The 20,449-nt window shown below is 38.4% G+C and overlaps 1 protein-coding gene across 7 annotated transcripts in view; it reads left to right on the top strand.

The window, feature by feature from the left end:
* The window catches only part of NFIB (nuclear factor I B), a 230,636-nt gene that overhangs the window by 178,750 nt on the left and 31,437 nt on the right, over window positions 1–20,449 (top strand). For 3 of the 7 annotated variants that reach the window (XM_008689839.2, XM_040631444.1, XM_040631443.1), the window contains exons 7-9: window positions 9,970–10,104; window positions 14,035–14,219; window positions 18,288–18,453. In XM_008689839.2, the coding sequence (XP_008688061.2) occupies window positions 9,970–10,104; window positions 14,035–14,219; window positions 18,288–18,453 (486 nt within the window). The remainder of the gene's footprint in view (window positions 1–9,969; window positions 10,105–14,034; window positions 14,220–18,287; window positions 18,454–20,449) is intronic. The other 4 variants (XM_008689840.2, XM_040631445.1, XM_008689842.2 and 1 more) reach the window with 2 other exon arrangements.

Raw genomic sequence — 20,449 nt, 5'->3', positions numbered from 1 at the left:
CTCCTCTAAAATCTCATCTGTAATCTTGTTAAATTAGAACTCTTCCAGTATCTTTCTGACTTTTACAGTTAAGGTTACGGTATTGATTTTATTTTATAGTCCATGGCTCTCAGATGCTTAACACTAATAAGCCTCCATAGCCAAGAGGTTTTCCCCAGAGGCATGGTGAATAGCAGCTATTTACCTATGCCAGTACTTAATAAGGGACTAAAATATACTCCAAATCCTGCATAATTGTGTGGTGTTTTTCCTCCTTTCAAATGAGGTTTTCTGACATTACTCGAGACACTTTGTCATTGTCTGTCTGTTAAAATGATATTGCTTAATGGACAAAAGCATTTTGAAGTATTTTTAAAAAGCAGTTTTCATTTATTCAGTATTTATTCTTTTAGCACTGTTCTTCGTTATTCAAAGGTTTCTTTCTTTCTTTCTTTCTTTCTTTCTTTCTTTCTTCTTTCTTTCTTTTTTCTTTCTTTCTTTCTTTCTTTCTTTCTTTCTTTCACGTCAGGAAGGTGTTTGTGAGTTTCAAAGGGGTTTGAGTTTTAACTTTGTATTGGGTGTAGGTGTAGCCTGGAGACTTTTTTTTTTTTTTTTAATAGAGATGTGATAAATAGAGACTTGTAGTAACATGCAGCTTACTGTGCTCGGATTGAAATATACAATAGAGAGAGACTTAAGCTATCACAATGTTTTAAATTGCTGAAGAATACAGTAATATGCACAAGTGTAGTTAAGATTAAATAACTCAATGATTAAAGTAAGAATTTTCATTTATTTAAGATGAAGGCTACCATATTTTCTCCTTTAAAAAAAGAACTGATTTCATTTTAAAAAGAAGATTGAAAAATTTAATTGAAGATGCTATCTTATCTCTTCTTAACGTAGCTTGCCGTTTTTCAGAGTTATTTTAGAGTGTGATAAATGTAAATATATATATGGAGATACTTTCTTAACATGGCAGCTAATTATTTTTTTGAATCATCTGGCATCATCATGAAACTACTGTAGTGGGATTAAGTCCATATGTCTTGTCATAACATTCAGAGCTTTTTGTTAAGTTGGAGTGTGTGGGAAGGACTTATTCACATTTGCCACACAATCATAAAATTTTACATCTAGAAGAGTCTTTAGAAACAGATATTCAGATATTCTCTTTTCTTCACTTGTATTCTCAAAAATACATTGTTTTGCCTTTAGCCAACTAAATTGCAAATGTTACATTTAAGCATTTCATTTTATATTTTTGCAATATCCAATACCTAAGACCAATAAGGCATTTCCTTACTTTAAGAAGGAAATAACTAGAGGTGCCTGGGTGGCTCAGTTGGTTAAGGGTCTGCCTTCTGCTCAGGTCACGATCTTGGGGTCCTTTGATGGAGCCCCGCATCAGGCTCCCTGCTCAGTGAGGCATCTGCTTCTCCTCTCCCTCTGCCCCTCCACCCACTCGTGCTCTTTCTCTCTCTCTCTCTCAAATAAATAAAAATCTTAAAAAAAAAAAGAAGGAAATAACTAGTACCATGACAAGATCCAACATTGTCCACCATTTATAATACTCTGTGGAGCCACAGACCGTATTTCCACCCCCCAAATACATATTTTACCTTTTTTATCGTAACAGTAAAATTACTTATGGGAGTTGTAGAAAAACAAACTGTCAAATATAAAAAGAAAATAAAAATCACCTATAATCCTATCATACAGATTTTAATAATATAATGGTATTTTACCATGTCATTGAATTCCCACTTTATGCTGGCTGCATAATAGGCCACCCTTTGCCTATACTGCACGCTTTTAAATGTCTACTTTGCTTATGGATGTGTAAGTAGTTTGCAAGTTTTTATATAATAAAGACACAGTGATCATCACCATACAGGTATCTTTGTGCTTGAGTCTGATTATTGTGTTCCTGTCTAGTTCTACTCACTGTCCCCAAACCTAGCATAATGCCTGGCACCATGTCACCAAGTAGATAGTCAATGAAATTCTGTAAAAGGAATAAATACATTCCTACTATAGAATTACTGAGTTAAACATTGTCCATTTCAAAGGCTGTTGACAAATACTGGTACAGAATCTAGGAAGGTCTTATGAATTTACATTACCACTAGCGGTACCTGAGGGGTTTAACTCCACTGTCATAGCCATAATTTTTAAATGTAGCACATGGCTCTATAAGCCATATTTATCTATCTTTCTGTCTATCTATATATCTATTTATCTGTTTTTAAGTAGGCTCCATGCCCACCGTGGAGCCCAATGCAGGGCTTGAACTCATGACCCTAAGATCAAGACCTGAACTGAAATCAAGTAAAACTGACTGAGCCACCCAGACGCCCCTCTATAAGCAATTTTTAAACATCTCCTCTGAAATATATTTAAAGAACAGTGTCTCCATGACTTTTTGACTCTACTCATGCACCTCTTTCTTGTCATTTATGTTTCATTGAAACCATGCTGCATCACATCACATTCTCTTCCCCTGAGCCAGGACAGCTCCATTTTGTCGGGGGAGGGGGGGAAGGAAATATGGGGAAATGGAGATAGTACCCCCCTCAGGGATTGTATAAAGTTTCAAGGTAAAGGTATAGCCCACAGGCTCTGTGTCCCTTCTTCCTTCCGCTCCAGGACACATTCCCTCAGGCTGCTTCCCAGCCAGCACCCCTTTCTCTGTAGGTAGAACTTGTTAAGGCTAGGATCTTGGTTCTCCACAGGGAAACAATAGAAATAAGGGCTTCAGCTCTTTGGGCTGGGAATCTCCTAGGCTTGATAATTGCTGTATTTTACATAACGTTTATATGGTTATAAATAACCTCTAAACTTCCCTCTCCTCCTCCTGATTTACCCCCAGGCAAAAACAGAGGAAGTGAATCCTTGGTCTCTGGGAGCATTGGGTTGGCAGAGCTCTGTTCCCTGCCTTCTCCTTGTCCTCTGGGCACGGGGCCCAAGCTGTTTCCTTCTCTCAGGACTGACTCTGGATTTATGGCCTGATGTGCAAGTATCAGATTTCTAGCTCCTGAACTGGTCCCACACCCTAGATGTGATAGCCTCTCATTTATTACAAACAGCGTTATTGTTTTATGCAGATAGCTCGTTCCTTTCTCATGTTGTCTTCCAGCTGCCGGCCTGGCATGTTCATGGACAGCAGAGAATCCCCTTTAGCTGAAGTTCGTTTTCACTCTCGGTGTTTTGTGTTGCTTGACAGAGTTTCAGCGGAGTGATGGATGAGTTGACCACCTTTGCCTCATCCAGCAGTGGATTTGGTCTCCGTCTCTGTGATTTCCTGTGTCCAGAGTTTTTATAAATTTCTAAAACTCTAGGGAAAAAAAATCAATGAAAGTCTAAAACCTGTTAAAAAAAAAAAAAAAAGGAAGCCTAGAAAGCTATGAGAGGTATCACCTCGGTAAGACTTATCAATATAACATAATCTTGCCAAATCTTAGTCACGGGACTATTGAAACTAAGTGTTACCACATATGCACTTTCCTTCTTTGGTCTCTGTCCTGCTCATCCTAAAGGGTCAAGGGTAACAGAAGCTTCCCTATTGCTGTTTTCATTGCACCTTGAGTTTTCTTCTGGGAAAAAAAAAAAAAAAGAATCCTGTAACATCTGTTTAGCAGCTTGATAATGTAAAAAATAAAGAAGGCATTTTTAATAATGACGATGACTTTTTAAGCACTTCATAATAAAACATTACCTTAACCTTAACTGGAAACCAGGAGAAGCCAGCCAATGATGACTTGTGCCTAGAGGGCTCACTTGGACTTGTTTACAAGCACGGTGTATAAATAAGAAAGACAACCTACGAATATGGAAAGGATTGGACTGTTAAAATGTTTTGAGACAATTTGCTTCTTTGTTAGAAATATGTTTTTCTAAATTACCAGAATGGCACAGTTAATATATTTTAATTTAATGTTATACCATGCTGAAATTAATAGCTTCCAGAAATTCAAGAACTCTTGTGTGCTCTTACATAATTGATTTGAAATAAATAGTTGTAAACCGTCAGTGTCATTCTAGGGAAGAAGAATAGACTTTTTTTTTTTTTTTAAAGAAAATGATGTGTTTTCTATGTAGGTGATAGAAATTCGATTTGTAACCTCAACCTACTCAAGCATATTGGAAAAGCTAACATATTGCTCTGCTCTATGTGAAAAAGGAGCAGGTGTCCCAGACAGGCAGGTGTTAAGGTGGCTGTTAGAGCTTGCCCTAGATCACTAGTTGACTTCAGTGAAGTTCTACTAACAGGTGGCTAACTGATTGGAGTGCCATGTGACATTTATCCCGGGAGCGACTTGGATGACAGGCTGCTACAGACCGAGGAAGGGGTCTTTGCTTTGATGAAGAAATTGCTAAAACTCATGTCTCATTAGTGTTTCCTAAGGTTCTTTGGAAGTGAACAACAGTTTAATTAAGGGCTGACGTAAACACGTTTCTGCACACTTTCCCTGCAGCATTTTATCACATTAGAATTGATCAAAATTGCTGCCTTGGGCTGACTTGAACAGATATACATCTGGAGCGCCATTTGTGCAAGCTGCTGATGAGTCGAGTGCATACGCTGGGTTTCACAGCAACGCGCTTCCTTTGTAGATGAAATTACCTTGTTGGGAGATGAGTTGATCTAACTCTTTATTTGCTTAAGCCTTTATCTCTTTGAAGTGATGCTGTGAAATGACTGACACATCAGGGCTTCGGATGTATGTATGTCCCAGTGCCAAAAAAATGATACTATGGCCGGTAAAAATTATGGGGTGACTTGATTTTGCAAAATACTTATTTAAGGCTATGCTCGAATCTAAATGAACCCGGTTATATGAGTTGAGCTTTTTCTTACATAGTCACCTTTTATTATGTATTTGCCTTCAGAGTTGGTGGCTAAGGCCACAGCTGATTGCCCAGTTATAAATCTAAACATGGGTAGGGACGATGAAGAATAACACCATGAATGTGAATTTTCCTTTGTTTTCTTGAATTAGCCTCGCTGAGTTCTGTCATGAAGAAGAATCTTCTCTACAATCTCATGTCACAATTGCAATTAATGAAGTTTTGTATTTGTATTTGTAATAGCTGTCCTCTCTGCTGAGCTGGAAGCATCACCGAGTCAGGGAGCAGGTGGTCTTATTTAACGTCTCGAACTTGAGGCCTTGCCCTGGCTTCTCACACTTAGTAGAAATGCAGTGACTGATTTTGTTTTCACTGTTTGCTTTACATTCGGTTACTTCTCATCTGGTGGCCTCTGCTCATGCAGCCATGCATTTTACGATATATCGACGGGTTATTTTATCCATCTGGTATACCAGTTATCAGTTCACCATCCACCTGCTTTCACGTGCAGGAGATTCTGAGATAAACTGCCCAGCCGTTGTCTGCTCTAAACCTCTTCGACTGTCTTTCGGTGCTAGATTTTTAAAAATTCTTTTCCTTAGCATGTTCTTTCAGCCTCCATATGTCTTTGCATCTTTAATAAAATCATCTTCTGTAGGAGATAAGCTATTAGTCAACTCAAACACACACACGCACTCTCACTCACGCACTCTATGGAAAGAACAAGTACAAAATAATAATAATAAAAAAAATCCATCAGGTAAAATCAGACAGAAACACAAGATCGTTAAGGAAATCTAGACCTCCACAGTCCCAGGAGGGAATGCTTGAAGAGAAAATAAATCAAGTTGGTTCAGTGGATAAAATACTGTTCTATAGCTGGAAAGAGGGTAAGAAGACATCATTAACTAGCCCAAGGGAATGTCCTCTGCAAAGAAAGAGTTAGAAGCACATTCCTCCTGGTTCCCTCCCCCTCCAAGAGGCCATCAGTAAATGAGTTTAGCTAAAGTTTAAATAAAATGGAAAGATAAGGAAAAGAAAAATGTGATACCATCGTAGATCTTAAAGTGAGGAAGATTTTGTCTGAAGGGGAGGAGTTCCACTACTGTTTTTATAATGAGCTATGAGGAGGATGGCCTGGGAGGAGACTAGACAGGAAATTTTTGATTTAACCAGGGACAAGTGAAAAGGGTCGAGGGGAAGCTACAAGAAGCAGAAGAAAAATATGGAGAGCTTTTGGAAAGCGTTTCCCTCCAGAGATCAATTCATTTATAAATTGTTACTTTCCAAATCAAATTTAAATGTCTTTGTCTGATGGCAAGCCCTCACTGACCTTTGCTTCTTTCTCATGGACCTCCAGCAACTCCTGCCTCCTTCCCACCACTAGAAACACCAGCTAATCCTTTTCTCATCATCTTGCTTCTCTCGCCAACTTCTTTATTTCATGTATTATTCAACGTGTCCATTATTATGTATGTATTATTATTCAACTTATTATATATTTATATATTATTCAGCTTTATTATTATTCAACTTATTTTCAACCTAATCTTTTTATGTATTATTCTTCCGGCTTGAGGGACAATACACTGTGAAAAGCATGACATTTGTTTTTCTCCACAGAAAGGTCACTTAAAACCATCTCTCCTATATATTCATTCCTCAAACATTTTTTTTTTAATTTCTGTAGCCTAGGAGTGCATTAAAAATAGAAACAGTATCATTTTTCAGTTTGGCATGAGGTCTACCAGACTGCAGACATTCAAAATAAAATTAAAATCAAAACAATACGAGTTTGATTCATGATTAAAATGTAATAGCTAGAAACTCTACCCTTCCTCCTCCCAGATAATTGACATTTTCTTTTTATTCTTTCTCCGTTGCTGTGAGTTTTTTTTCCTATGACCGTGGTGGGGAGAGGGGTCACTTTGTGTCCCCGGCACACTTAGCATTAAGGATGGTACCCACGCTGGGTACCAGTATATCTTCATTGATTAATGGGCTCAAAAATAATTACACGTAGTGGGAAGACAATGGCGGTCAAGCCCACTTTCTGTACTGTCATTCTTTATCTGTTTCTAAAGAAGTAGTTTCAGTAGGACGGTGGACCTTCCATTCTTATTTTTACTGTTATAAGTTCGCTTGACTGAGGAGAAGACAATTTGTGGTCTCTTTTACAATTTGAAGAGTGAATTTTTATTTCCTTCTGCTGTGTTGGCCTCTGTAATTCCTTCGTGTGTTCTGCACACGAAGGTACCATTATTATTCGGTGCATGCCTAACGAGAATCCAAACAATAAATGGACCTGTAATAATTACCCAGGAAAGCCAAGTGTATTATTTTGAGTAAGACAATGCAAAGGCTTCATTTCTCAAAAATTACATCATCACTCATCTTCTTGAACTTCTGGACAAACACCCCTGATTTATGTGCTCTTTGCAGAAGAAAGTAACTCAGGTGAATCCGGCTACGTTTAATGAAAATTTGGAAGCAGTTACAGTACTTGCAATAGCCTGGATTGAGCGTCCCCAGAAATGACGGAACTAGAATAACACTCGTTCTGCTTCCCAAGCTCTGGTCATATTTCATTGTTCTTCGGTCATGGACAGTAAATGCTCTATTACTCATACAAGGAGCCTTTTTTTGTTTTAAGATTTATTTATTTATTTGACAGGGAAAGAGAGAGAGAGAAAGAAAGCACGCGTGTGCGTGCAAGCGGAGGGAGGGGCAGAGGGTGAGAATCCCTGAGCATGGAGCCCAAAGAGGGACTTGATCTCTTGACCCTGAGATCATGCCCTGAACCGAAACCAAGAATTGGACACTTAACAAACTGAGCCACACAGGTGCCCCCTATATGTGGAGTCTTTAGAAACTGATTACACTGATTAATTGTATTTGAGATCTGTATTTAAGCACAGGTAAAGCATAAGAGTGTCAATAGATTTCTTTTTCTGATAGTTAACTTTAAATTTAAAAATTTGGAATAGATACTTGCTACGTTATCTGCAAAGTGAGGGATGGAATACAGGTTCTTTCCACTCCTAAAGACCTGTATGTCTATGCTTAGCTTCTAGCCGGCCAAAACCTGTATTTGCAGTGTTACCTTTTAAATCACATAGCCCGTAAGTGAAATTAAGTATTATTTCTGGCATTTTGAAGGTATCTTAGCTGAAATGAACTTTTTTGGTCTGTTTTTAAATGGTCTCAACATTTTCTCTCTTTTTTTGTAGCAGCATTAATTGCTGTGGTTTCATTAGCAATTTCCTTTCTTCGTTTTTTTCTTTTGAGAAAGATGTAAGCAAATAGTTCGCCAGCGCGTCAAAGTTCTGATAGGTTAGTGACAGCCAGTTAGTCACAAATTACAGCCACAAATGCACCTGTCGTTTTTTGTAGACTGTGATGTCTACTGTTTTAACAGTGGCATATCCATTCTTTAAGTGTCGGCGTGCTGAAAACACATATTTAGTTTATTGGATGCGTTTACCAGAGCTTATGTAATTTTTCAAATGGTAAATCATAGTGATAACTAGTTTCTTATATTAATAGCACCATAAATTTTTTTAAAAAACAGCACCATGAGGTCTTTTTCTCTTGTTAAAAAATTTTTAAATGAATATTTTACATATATATATATATAATGCGTATATATATATGCATTATATATATTTAATGTGATGAGTTTTAGGTTTTTTAAAAAAACTCCTTTTTTTAGAGCTACAATTTGAAATATTTACAAGTGAAATATTGTGCTGCCTGCAATCTGCTTCAGAGTGAAACGGGGGGAGTGTAGATGGGGTAAAGGCGAAATCAGGTTGGCTATGAATTGATAACTGTGGTAGTGCTATCCACCATAGCAATTGTCACACGGTTATATAATTCCTTTTTAATTCGTGTGTATCTCCTCCTTAGTTTCTAAGTTTTGTAGAGGCTGAAACTTAATCTAGTTCACCATTGTGTCTCCAGCAACTGGTGCAGTGTCTGGCATAAATTAAGCCTTCAATAAATATTTATGGAAGGAATGTATTAATAAATCTGTCTTCTCAAGTGGTCTCCATGTTTGCTGTCTCCATTTTGGCTAATTCATCCTCCATGTACTTTCGGGAGGGACAGCTTTAAACTGTAAATGTGTGAGCATAGTTTGCTCATCAATAGCACTCCCCCATCAGGGCAGGCATTCAGATGTTTATACACAAAGTCCAAGGCCCCTCATTGTGTGGGTCCTGCCAGCACCTTGCTCCGTCCTTCGTTTCTGTATTTCACCACTCCGTAGACTACTTGTACTACTTGCTTATTCTACGCTCTCCTTCTTCAGAACATTTCCTCTCTTTGGGAGTGTCATCCCCATCCACATTTTAAATATGGCACCATTGAGGCACCTTTCTTAACCTGGGGGGCTGAGGTGGTCACTGTCCTTGTGCAGTGAGGCCAGTAAACACCGCAGCACAACACCCCTGCTTTCAACACGCTTCCTCCCTCTCCACTGTTGACAGCCATTTTCTTCTTATCGTTTTCCTCTTCACTGACAGTGAGTATCCCCACAGCAGTTACTTTGTATTTCTCATAACATCCTCACTTTACCTGGCAAATAGAGGAAGCCAATAAATATTTGCAGAATGAGCAAATGAAGGAATGTACTTTTTCTTAAACAAGTAATGAGTTTTCCATAGAAGATGTTAAATCAATGATAGACTTACCAGCGTTCCCAGAGGTTGTTTTTCACATTTGCACCAGGTTTTCTTCTGTTTTTTTCCACAGTGTAGTCAGCAGGTCAAAAGACAAACCCCTGAATCATATAAATCTAAGAATGAAATGCTGAGGTAAAAAAGACCTTGATGTGAACCAAGGCGCCAAGGGAAACATGATACTTAGTTTTTCAAAAGTTCAAGATTTGTTTAGTAGGAGAAATAATTCCGATGATAATTTTAATAAAGGCTTGGGTTAACTTCAGTGGAGATTGTTTCTGACAGATATTTCAAATCTCCAACATAACTGGGTCTTTGACCCTCAGTACATATTTTGTAGAAGAGCCGAAGTACAGAAATAATGAAATGTTGGAAAATGAGATCTCTTGTTGTATTAACCTGAACTTTATAGCTGAAGAAAGTCATAAAGTTTGGCTTTTTCCCTCTTCCTTTGCAGATATGTCTTCTCCGACTACTATGAAGAAGCCTGAAAAGCCACTGTTCAGCTCTACATCTCCACAAGATTCTTCCCCAAGATTGAGCACTTTCCCCCAGCACCATCATCCCGGAATACCTGGAGTTGCACACAGTGGTGAGGAGTTTCAAGCATAGAGGAGAAACCTCCCTCTTGTTTGCAGAGCTCACTCTCAGGGATGGAGCAAGAGTAATAATTATAGCTGTGGCGGCCATATTTTCTCAGCCAAAAGAGGGAGGGTTGTGATCCAATCAAATATTTTTTTTCTTATCAATATATGAGAAAAGATTTCCAAAGCATTCAATTACATAACATTTGTGAATGTACTTTTAATTGCCTTTATTGGAAAGATTACAATCACAAGAAATTAGGAGTTATAAATAACACAGTTATCTTATCTGTAGCTTCAGGATTGGCCCCCATTCAATATATTTGACCAAAGAAAGACAGAATTTCAAGTATATTGCTGAGTTTGGAGTATTTCCAGAAGCATTAAGATATACAGACACTATTTCCATAGATGTTATTTTCTATACAAAAATCAATATTTAATTACTTATTTAGGAGTGAAATTAATCAGAAAAATAAAAGAGGTTCTTTGACAATTTTTTTATGTGCACAAATAAATGTGGGCTAGGTCATTTGATATTATGTCTAATATCTTAATTTACATAGGAAAAAGAAAACAATATTTCACATTTATACTTTAAAGAACAATTAAGCTAAATCCCCTTTCAAAAATTAAAAGTGAGATATAATTAATAAGCAATAAACTGTATACTTTCTACCTATTATTCTTGAGCCCTAGAAAGGAGCATACTGAATTTTTGGTGAAGAATCTTTGTATATAAATATGTTTGTAGCAATACCGTTATTGCTTTAAATTTATAAATAGGCAATTTCTTATTCTTCAAACAAATCGAATCTGGTTTTTAAAACTTTATTCAAAGGATATAACTCCAGTTATAAGAAAAGTCCTTGGCTTTGATCTCCAAATACATGTTGATATGTATTTTTGCTGTACTTTAAAAATGCATGGCCTTTATTGCTATCTCTAAGAAAATTATAAAATTAAGAAAGGACTATACAAATCGAATGTGGTATAAAATTTTTATATTTATATTGTCTGTACTGCTAAAATAGGTCAAAAAATCAGTAACTATTTCATGGATCTGTAATGTTGAATATCTGAGCAGAATTAACTCAGCAGTCAAATCATCCATGCATTATGAGACCTGATTATAATATTCAGATTTCTGACATTGGAGAAAAATTAAATAGTACACTTTTATATAATGAACCACGGAAACCCAGATAAGCCTTCCACCTTGGTCCTTCACCAGCTACTTACTCAATATGTAATGTATTAAAGCCTGTGATAGGCACCTTGGTCGTGAGAGACAGTTTCTGTCCTTAAAGAGCTCACAGTCCGGCAGGGAGACAAGGGGACCACATCAGCTAGGCATGAAATCTAAACAGGGCTAGACACTTGGAAAAGGATTAGATGCCTGGAAGAGATGTGTTCTTCACTAAAACTTGAAAGAGTGAGTTCGCCACAAGAAGGAAGAACAAGGCAGGAGGAAGGTTGTTTCAGAGAGAGTGAACAGCCTGCTAGTATCAAAGTCAGAAAGGGCACCGCAGCGAGGAACTGTCATCTCTCCAAGGATCCACGAATATCTCCATGTGGCCTGCAAACAGAGAGTGGCCAGGCATGAGGCCCATGAAGTGAGGCGGGGCGGGTTTCCCCCAGCCCACAAGCACCATACAAACCTGTGAAGTTGTAGGGCTTTTATTCTGGAAGCAGTAGGGAGCCACTGAAAGATTTTTAGCAGAAAAGTTACATGCTTGCAATGGCATTTTACAAAATTCATTCCTGTGAGACTGTAAAGGCTGTATTGGAGGAAGCACGACTGGAGGAAAGGAGACAATTAGGAAGGTTTTGCAATAATGTAGACAGGAAATGCATATACACGTATGCATGTATGAATTCTTTCATAATGAAGGGAAACTTTTTCTGCCTTGTATTTTGCATTTCCTATTTTCAAGAACTAGAATGACCTTATTGAAATGAAATAGCCATTTTTTACTTTCCGTTTGAAATAATATATTCTACTTAGCTTTTATTGGGCCAGCCACAGCTTCCGTGAGCGCAGTACAAGAGAGCCCAGAGCCTGAGCCCTGATTTGATATGTGCCGGTTCCACTGAACAAAGATCTCTTCCAAAACTATGGGTGCCACCTTGATCTCAAAGCCCAATGGGCCCAGGATGGAGCTGCGTACATATCCTTCAAGGGTTTGCGTACAGATGTGGGCGAAGACCATGGTTACATGGTCTTCATTTAGCTGAGATTAAGAGCACTTCAACACCAAGTAAAAAAGTTGCCCAGTTTAACTCGGGTGTTTGGATCTCCTTCAATTATACTTTCAAATGGGTGTACGTCTTCAACACAGTAGTATGTCAAAAAGGAGCTCCATTTGCAGAAACATATAATTGTTCTCTGAAATGCATCCCTTTGACGGAGGATGAGCACACTTCAGTGTGTGGAAAGATCACATGAGGCACTTGTTTAAATTGTACTTTCTGGTGCCTTACCCCTGGAGGGCCTCATCCAGTAGGTCTGTGGTTAGGCCCAGGAATCTGCATTGTAACAACAATCCAGAGGATTCCGAGTGACCCAGACATTCAGGAAGCAAAGTTGTGACCACAAAATTGAATTTGTGCTTCTTCACTGAGATACATTCTTAATTTCTCATATTTTCTGAAAAAAGCCTTCCTTGGGGAAGATAAGTAATATCCCTTTAAAAGTGTGTGTGTGTATATTCTTTTAAGTTTCACTTCTAACAGAAGACAGATAGGGATTTTTTTATTTTTTTTTTTTTTTTTTTGCACATAATTACAAAGTTGGAGATAAGTTAGTCCAGATGATTTTCATTAATAGGTCATGGAAAGAATTTATTTTTCATATTGTTTGCTAAATTGTCTCATAAAACACTAAATATTTATCGTATGTAATTTCCTATGATTTGGATCAAAATATTAAATAGAAACAGACATTTAATCTTCACTTCTACATACACTCGTTGGTACTCTTAAGTTGTACTTATGTGCTGATTTTCCTCAACATTATAGAGATAATGATCCTGCAATTATATTATTTTCCATTTTTCAAACTTAAGAATTATATTTCAAAACCAAAACAATAAATTATGGTCATACTGATGTTGAAAAATTACAGCACAATTAAACATCGTCTACCTCGCATATGTTTTACATATTATTTCCCTTTATAAAATATGTGATTTATTGGTAAGTTAGTGTGTCTATATGAAAGTTTAAATTCACATTTCTGTGTGTTTTATTCTTGGTCTTATCTTAATAACATCTGTTAAGCTACATGTAATAAAAGTTAGAGTAGGAAGAAAAATAGTTACAGAGAGCTCTTTTGGTTTTGAAAGGAACATTTTCATTAGGAAAAAGAGTTCCCAGGCCCCACGTTCAAATGTTCATAAGCATTTGTACAATGCTCAGGTAATTATTCTGCACATTATTGTTTCCTAATTATTGGCTTCGCTTTTAACCAACCACCCGCTAGGACGTATAAGGAAAATATTTATTTAAAAGTGGAGTACACTTCTGTTTTGAATTTCGGTAGAGAGTCTGTGGGTGCCCCTGCCTTTTAATTAATGCTGTGAGTTGGTCTGGACTTAAGACACAAAGACTTTCTGATCAAAGATTGTATTCTGATGGGAAATAACTCTGCTTAAAGGAACGTTTTATGAAATATTGGCTTAACCTATAAAAGAGAAACTTCCTTTGTCTCAGCGTTCATGGAGGTGGAAAGCCGGAGCGCTAGTTCCCCAGAGCGGGCTTGGGTCTGTTGTGTTCTCTCTGCCGGTGTGGACCGTGGAGTCCTGCGGGAGAGTGTGGGTCGGTCACGGGGAAGCAGTGACGAGCCGCCAGCCGGACGGTCTCGCAGGTTCTGGGGGGCGGGCCGGAGGGGCGGGCGCCACGGCTGACGTCAGTCTCCCCTTTTCTGTCCTGTGCAGTCATCTCGACTCGAACTCCACCTCCACCCTCACCGCTGCCATTTCCAACACAAGCTATTCTTCCTCCAGCCCCATCGAGCTACTTTTCTCATCCAACAATCAGATATCCTCCCCACCTGAATCCTCAGGATACTCTGAAGAACTATGTACCTTCTTATGACCCATCCAGTCCGCAAACCAGCCAGGTAAAAATGAGAGAGCAAATAAGATTAGAGCCTAAGGGAGATGGAACAGGTCTGACGCTAAGACATGAAGCTTATTCAGACAGTATGTCTGGCAGAACATCAAGCTTTTGAAATCCATCTTCAGGAAGTTTCTTGGTGACTCAATAAGTTTTTATTTAAAGGTGGCTGAATGACAGGTAGGAAGTGTCTTGCCCCAAAGGGGCACATTTGTGAAGATGTTTCTGGTGTGATGTTTTTGAATTTTCATTGACTGAGAAGAAAGTTTATGCAGAAAGTACCTTGACAAAAAAAGCTCAGAGCTGGAGTTCACACCTCTGAAATACCTGGTTTAACACAGAGACAAAGTGCTTATTTCAGGCAGGAGCAAGGTATGTGCTAAAATAAACACACACAAAAGAACTTACAGTTGTATTTATAGACCAACTATTAGGTATTAAAATAAGCTTTGGTAATGTAAACATTTTCAGTGTTTGATGACTACTTGAATATTCTTTGCACAGACATGACTACATTTAATAATGAGTGACATTACCAGAAGTGTCTTCTTTTTTTCTTTCTTTCTCTCTCTCTCTCTCTCTTTTTATAAGCAGTGTGCAGTGGTTTTAGGGACTTTCATTGTGTAAGTGTAGTGACTCAGGTGCCTTTCTCACTCTTTAAACCTGTGGCTTCTTCAATGGAGAGGTCACTTCAAAGTGATCTGATACAAGAGGATTTTTCATGATCAAATAGACAGACTTTGTGCCGAAACTGGCACAAATTGTAATATCCAAAATCTGTAATGTAGTTTTGGTCTTAAGGTGTGGTATTTGGCATTGCTGCTTTACCTTCAAGACTCCTGTCCACTCCTTATTATACCTTTTCATGCTCTGAGAGATTGTCATAAGCAGTCTGTCATTAATGCTGTTCAGTTACTAAAATGCCAGTGAATAGTATGTGCATATTAATTTAGAATTAACAAAGAAAAGATCTGAAAAAATCATTTTTGGTCATAATTGTTAAACTGAAGCAAAATGGTCTTTTTTGAACGTTTTATTTTGAATAACAACATAGCCAACACCATTTGGGTTACTTAAAAAGTTACCTGTACTCTTAGTTCTATTGACTAATAATACTAAACCATTCTTGAGTTGTGACTTTGTAGTTAAGCCATTTGTATTTTAGAAGAAAATGTCCAAATGGTATATAGCACTTTTGATGACTATAATAAGAATTACTAAGTAAAACAGTGGGATCTTAATATATCAGTTTAGAAATAAAATTTGCTGTCAGATCGTGGATTCAAGAGTCTCAGTTCCATAGAGCATTTTGCTAGACTCAGCTGGGAACAGTGCGCACAAGGTCTGATTTTAATTTGTGTAGAATTTCCATGAATAACAAAGTCTAATTAAGACATCCATTAAAAGTCCTTAACGTTAATTCAGTGTGGAAAATCTTAGAGTTCCATTGGATTTTTTTTTTAACTGATGTCTTAATTAGGCACTGTTAGGGGAAAAATTATGCAAATTAAAATCAGGCCCTTAGTGTTACGCATTTCTTTAATTATTCAGTGCTTGTTTTAGGTATATTTCCATTTCTTTATAAGTTAAGAGGGCATATTAGGTGATAATCTGCCTGTATTGTTCTGCTTTTCTTCCTATTTTTAAGGTAAAGATCCAGCTTCTAAGAGAAGCATCTTACTTTCATCTCAATTAAAAAAAAAATCCCCTCTCAGGGTTTTGTATAATAGGAGCAATGTACTACACAGGGTAATCCTTTCCTAATGCCCTTCAACTTCATCTTCAGATAAGATGTCTCTCTTTTCATATCTATGGAATGAAAGTTCATCTAACAGCCTTAAAAGAGAAGCTTTCTAGTATAGCTTCATCTGTTTGAACCCAGTAGAAAACCCAAAAGAAATAACCCTCCCATACATCCAGACCCTGAGTTCCAGAAAAGTGATCTCTATCGGCTTGAGACCGACTTGGTTCTTTGTCAGTTTTACTTTTAAATGAGACAAATGTCTGTTGGTTCATGTTGATTCCATTCCAGTAGACAAAGCTTGCAGAATGGGCGAGGTAATATCAGATTCTGTGGCAGCGTTTTCTTGACATTAGTGTCATTCTTCCGTCCCGTGTTTTCAGGTAGGTCCTATTGAACTGTTTCGGTGAACAAGGTACACAGAAATGCTTTTTACTACCGAATGTACCACCAATGATAAAACGAGATCGCTCTTCTTTCTTGAAGAAGATACACAAAACAGTCTTTTGCAATGTTCAGATAACCAGAAGCCGATGGTCTGCTTAGAAAAAACTACTTTTTCTACTTGAAAGGAAAATGCGTCTTTCTAGTAAACTGCAGGATTGTTTTTTATGGGCACATCATAGCTGCTTTGATTTTTAACCCCCAACTCAAAACCAATTAATTTGCATTTCAAAAGAGGACTCTCGCTACTTACCTGGTTAGCTTTAAAAATGGCGGGGTGGTGGTGGGGGGGTGATGAGGGCTTGTTCACCTGTGGTGCACTATTCCTTCCCAAGTATCTTCCAGCCCTGCACTATTTTGATTGCTAAGTCTAGCAACCGAGATGCCTCATCCTCCCCACAGCAATTGGGAGATTAAGTGCATTGCTGGTGCACCGATTAGAGTGAGACAGTCATGCTATTCAGTGGATTATTTTAAATAAAATTAGTTTAAAGATATAACTCTCTCATAGGTTTCTGTAGGGCGAAACTCTGGTCCATTTTCCTGACACAAAGTTAAAGACTTAAAATTACTCATGATGAATAGGCAGGATATTCAAGAAGTCCATTTTCTTTATAGAATAAATAATGTGGCCTCTGAGGAACCCAACCAAAGACTTAGTTCATGTCTGTAAGTTACAGTATTTAAGTGTTATTAGCTGTTCATCTTTTTGTCTCAAGAAACGTCTCCTGATAATTTCTGTGCAGGTATTTAGATACATATTCTGCCTCATTGCATTCTTTGCCTTTAACGGTGCTGATGGTTAAGACTAAATATCTGTGGAGAACAGTCTCATGGCAAATCGTTATGTACACCATACAGTGGAGAATTCCAGCATGAGTGTAATCAAGAATAGCGTTCTCTGTCTAGAAAAATACATTCCAGTATTTTTTTTTTTTTAAACAGTGTACCCTTAGGATTTTGTCTCCTACCACAGATACTATTTTCATACCCGGGGCTAAAACTCAGATATTAATATCTTTTCTATCATTGCCCTGGGGATTTTCTCAGTTGATTCCCACAAATGTCAACAATAATGTTTTGTGTAACTCTCCGTACCCAGCAATGGAGGCGTAACTTAAGTAACAAAGTATATTTGATTGCCCTCTGCTTTACTTCAGCACATTCTAATTGACTTTGGAAATCTTTTATTTGTAGCTGTAAGGTCAGACCTAGTCCATCATTGTACATCATTGCGTGGATCTGAAATTTTAACTGCGTTAAGTATCATTCTATCTGCGGAGATCCTCGAATCTAAACGGCTTGATGTGTGTGTCCGAGCGTCCCCTTGTGTGACGGAGAGCTAGAGTTTTTGAACTTAGAAGATGGGCCTTGACTATAAATGATGGAAACTATTGAGTTCAATGTGTTTGATCTTCTAGATACCCCCGTCTTCTTTGTGTCAGTGATAGCATCATTAGGTGAAAACTGTGTTCTGAAAGCCCAGACTCACTGCAGGAAACGAAGAGCAGAGGAGAAGGAAGCATGGTTCAGATTCTCAGTAGCTCAGGAAGGACTCACATTGTTGTCTTGGGCTCAGCATGTAAGTCCCCACTTGAGTCTTCTGTGCTACCAAATGAAAGGATCAGTTCTACCTGGCTCTCTGGGGTGTTGTAAAGATGAACCCACCGAGGTAAAGTGTTTCGAAGGTGAAGACTTTCTTGGAAACACTGCTGCTGCTTTTTATTACTAACCGCTGGTTGGTCTCTGGGACTCAGACTTGAGAGGGCTTGTGGCGTTGCCGGCAAGTACGCAGGGTTCCCCCTGCCAAGTGTGCTGAGTGGAGTTGTTGGACGAGACGACTGCCTTTTGGATTGTTTCACCCGGCGTTCTGTTTTTGTTTTGTAGCCTAACAGCAGTGCTCAAGTGGTAGGGAAAGTGCCTGGCCATTTCACACCTGTCTTGGCACCCTCTCCCCATCCCAGTGCAGTGCGACCTGTGACCCTGACCATGACAGATACTAAACCCATCACTACATCCACTGAAGGTGAGGCAGCTTCACCTACAGCAACCAGTAAGTATTTCTGCAGGAAATGAGAAATGTCCATCCAAGGCGCCATTGGATATGTGATCCAAGGTGGAGAACACGGCAACGTTTCAGACCCGATGGAGATTTCTCATTTGTATGGAACTAGCAGGCATGTATGTGGCCTGGCTGTCACAAGCTCTCTCTTACCAAATGCCACTCCGTACACCATATTTGAAAAGGGAGACGCTTATCTGGTTGAATAAACAGCTGTCACAAAAACGAGAAGTCATGCCTGCTCGTTCAAGGTATACATTGAAAAGACACCGAACAGCATAATGCAGTGTACTCCGTCACCCAGAGAGCTCAGATCATTGTTACTAGTTGGAGCATTCCTGTAGAAATCTGTGCCCTTCGCAAGGCAGATTGAATCAGTGCCTCTGAAAGATAACTGCACGTTTATATTACCGTAGGTCATGTCATTGCAGAAAAAACAGTTACACGATGTTGGGTGTGACCGAGAACATTTCGAAGCTGAGTATTAGGCACATGTAAGCTACCTACACGTTCATTGTCTGTGACTTTTTTTTTTTTTTTGCTAATCATGGTACATCAGGTAGTATGCTTTTTAACATGGCCACAACATTTTAAATGCCAGAGATTTAGCCAGAGAACTTGACATAGAACATACCAATAAACCAATGATTCCTTTGCTTCTTCATACAGACTACTCATCAATACACAAAAAATTATTACAGTTTTTCAATTGGCTTCATCCAAACGACCGGCTTCCTAGAACTGAAGCTGGTCCGGTGGAATGGATAAAGTTCCAGTCAGGGGGAATTAGCAGGCTCCTCATCAATTATGCATTCTATATCTGAAATGCAGAGGCTCCATTTTCTTTCCTAGAGCAAAAAAAATTGACATGCTCTGGAAATTTCTAAGTGAAATTACAGAGACACCACTGACTCTTTCTTTCTCAGGCTTTGGAAAGATGCTTTTTTTTTTTTTTTTTTTTTTTTTTTTTTTTTTTGGTGGCTTCTGAAAACCCAGGAAGGAACACTATAAGAAAAAAGGACAATACTTTGAGGGTACAGTGAATTTAGCATTTCTTTCTCAAAATTCATGAGGCCCCATGGCCTCATCAGTCCATGTGGACTTATAATTGCCATCAATAATCATTAATGTTTGTAACTGGTCTATTGGTAGAGGGTCCAGTGAACACTTCCCTGAATGCGCAGATGGATGAAATCCAGTCAAGGAAGACTAAAAATTCTTTTGTTCTAATGGTTAGCCATGTACACTACAGCCACTAAAATACTTTCAAAAACAGATGTGTTGGCGTCTTTTAGCCAAGTCAGCAATTTAAATAAAGGCAAATAGAAAACAAAGTTGTTTTTTTTTTAAGTTTTTGATCACAGGATAAAGGACCCAAACCAAGTTCTAGAAACTTCAGTTACCTACTCTTCTAGTGACATTAATAGATGACGTTCAAGGGAAGATCAGACCCAAATGATCACAGCTCACTGAGGGAGTGCTGTCAGCCTGCTTGCTAATGGATTGTTCTTATACTCACCTATAAGTTGGTCAAAAAGGGATCTGATTTGACTGATAAAATTACAAAATATTCAGAAGGAGTATCTTGGTTGTATACAGATGGCTGCATCAGCCCATTTTCCACTCCCGCATAAAAGAAATAGAGTGAGCTGTTTTTCTTCCCTATACACAAACTTGCAGCTCCAGGTCCCGAGACTGCGCTGATAATGAGAAATTGGTCATTGAACTCATAAGTCCATAAAATTAAAGAAAACACATAGACCAAGGAAAACTCTTTCTCATGGCCAAAAAGAGAAAATACCACAGACTTGTTGCCATTCTATAAGGGTGAGGCTTATCTCCCGCTGTCCATGCTGTACGTTGAATTCCAGAGGCCTGGAGATGGGGGAGGGACCCCCGGCTCTTATGGCTCCCCTTGGATGGGCCCTTTATTCAGGAGTAATTAACGCTGACTTGTGAACATCTTCACTGTTTTAAAAAGTTGAGC

Source organism: Ursus maritimus, unplaced genomic scaffold, assembly GCF_017311325.1.
Source record: "Ursus maritimus isolate PB19 unplaced genomic scaffold, ASM1731132v1 scaffold_17, whole genome shotgun sequence".
Classification (NCBI taxonomy): Eukaryota; Metazoa; Chordata; class Mammalia; order Carnivora; family Ursidae; genus Ursus; species Ursus maritimus.
The sequence above is the reverse complement of the archived record's forward strand: the minus strand, read 5'-3'. Positions and strand labels throughout refer to the sequence as shown.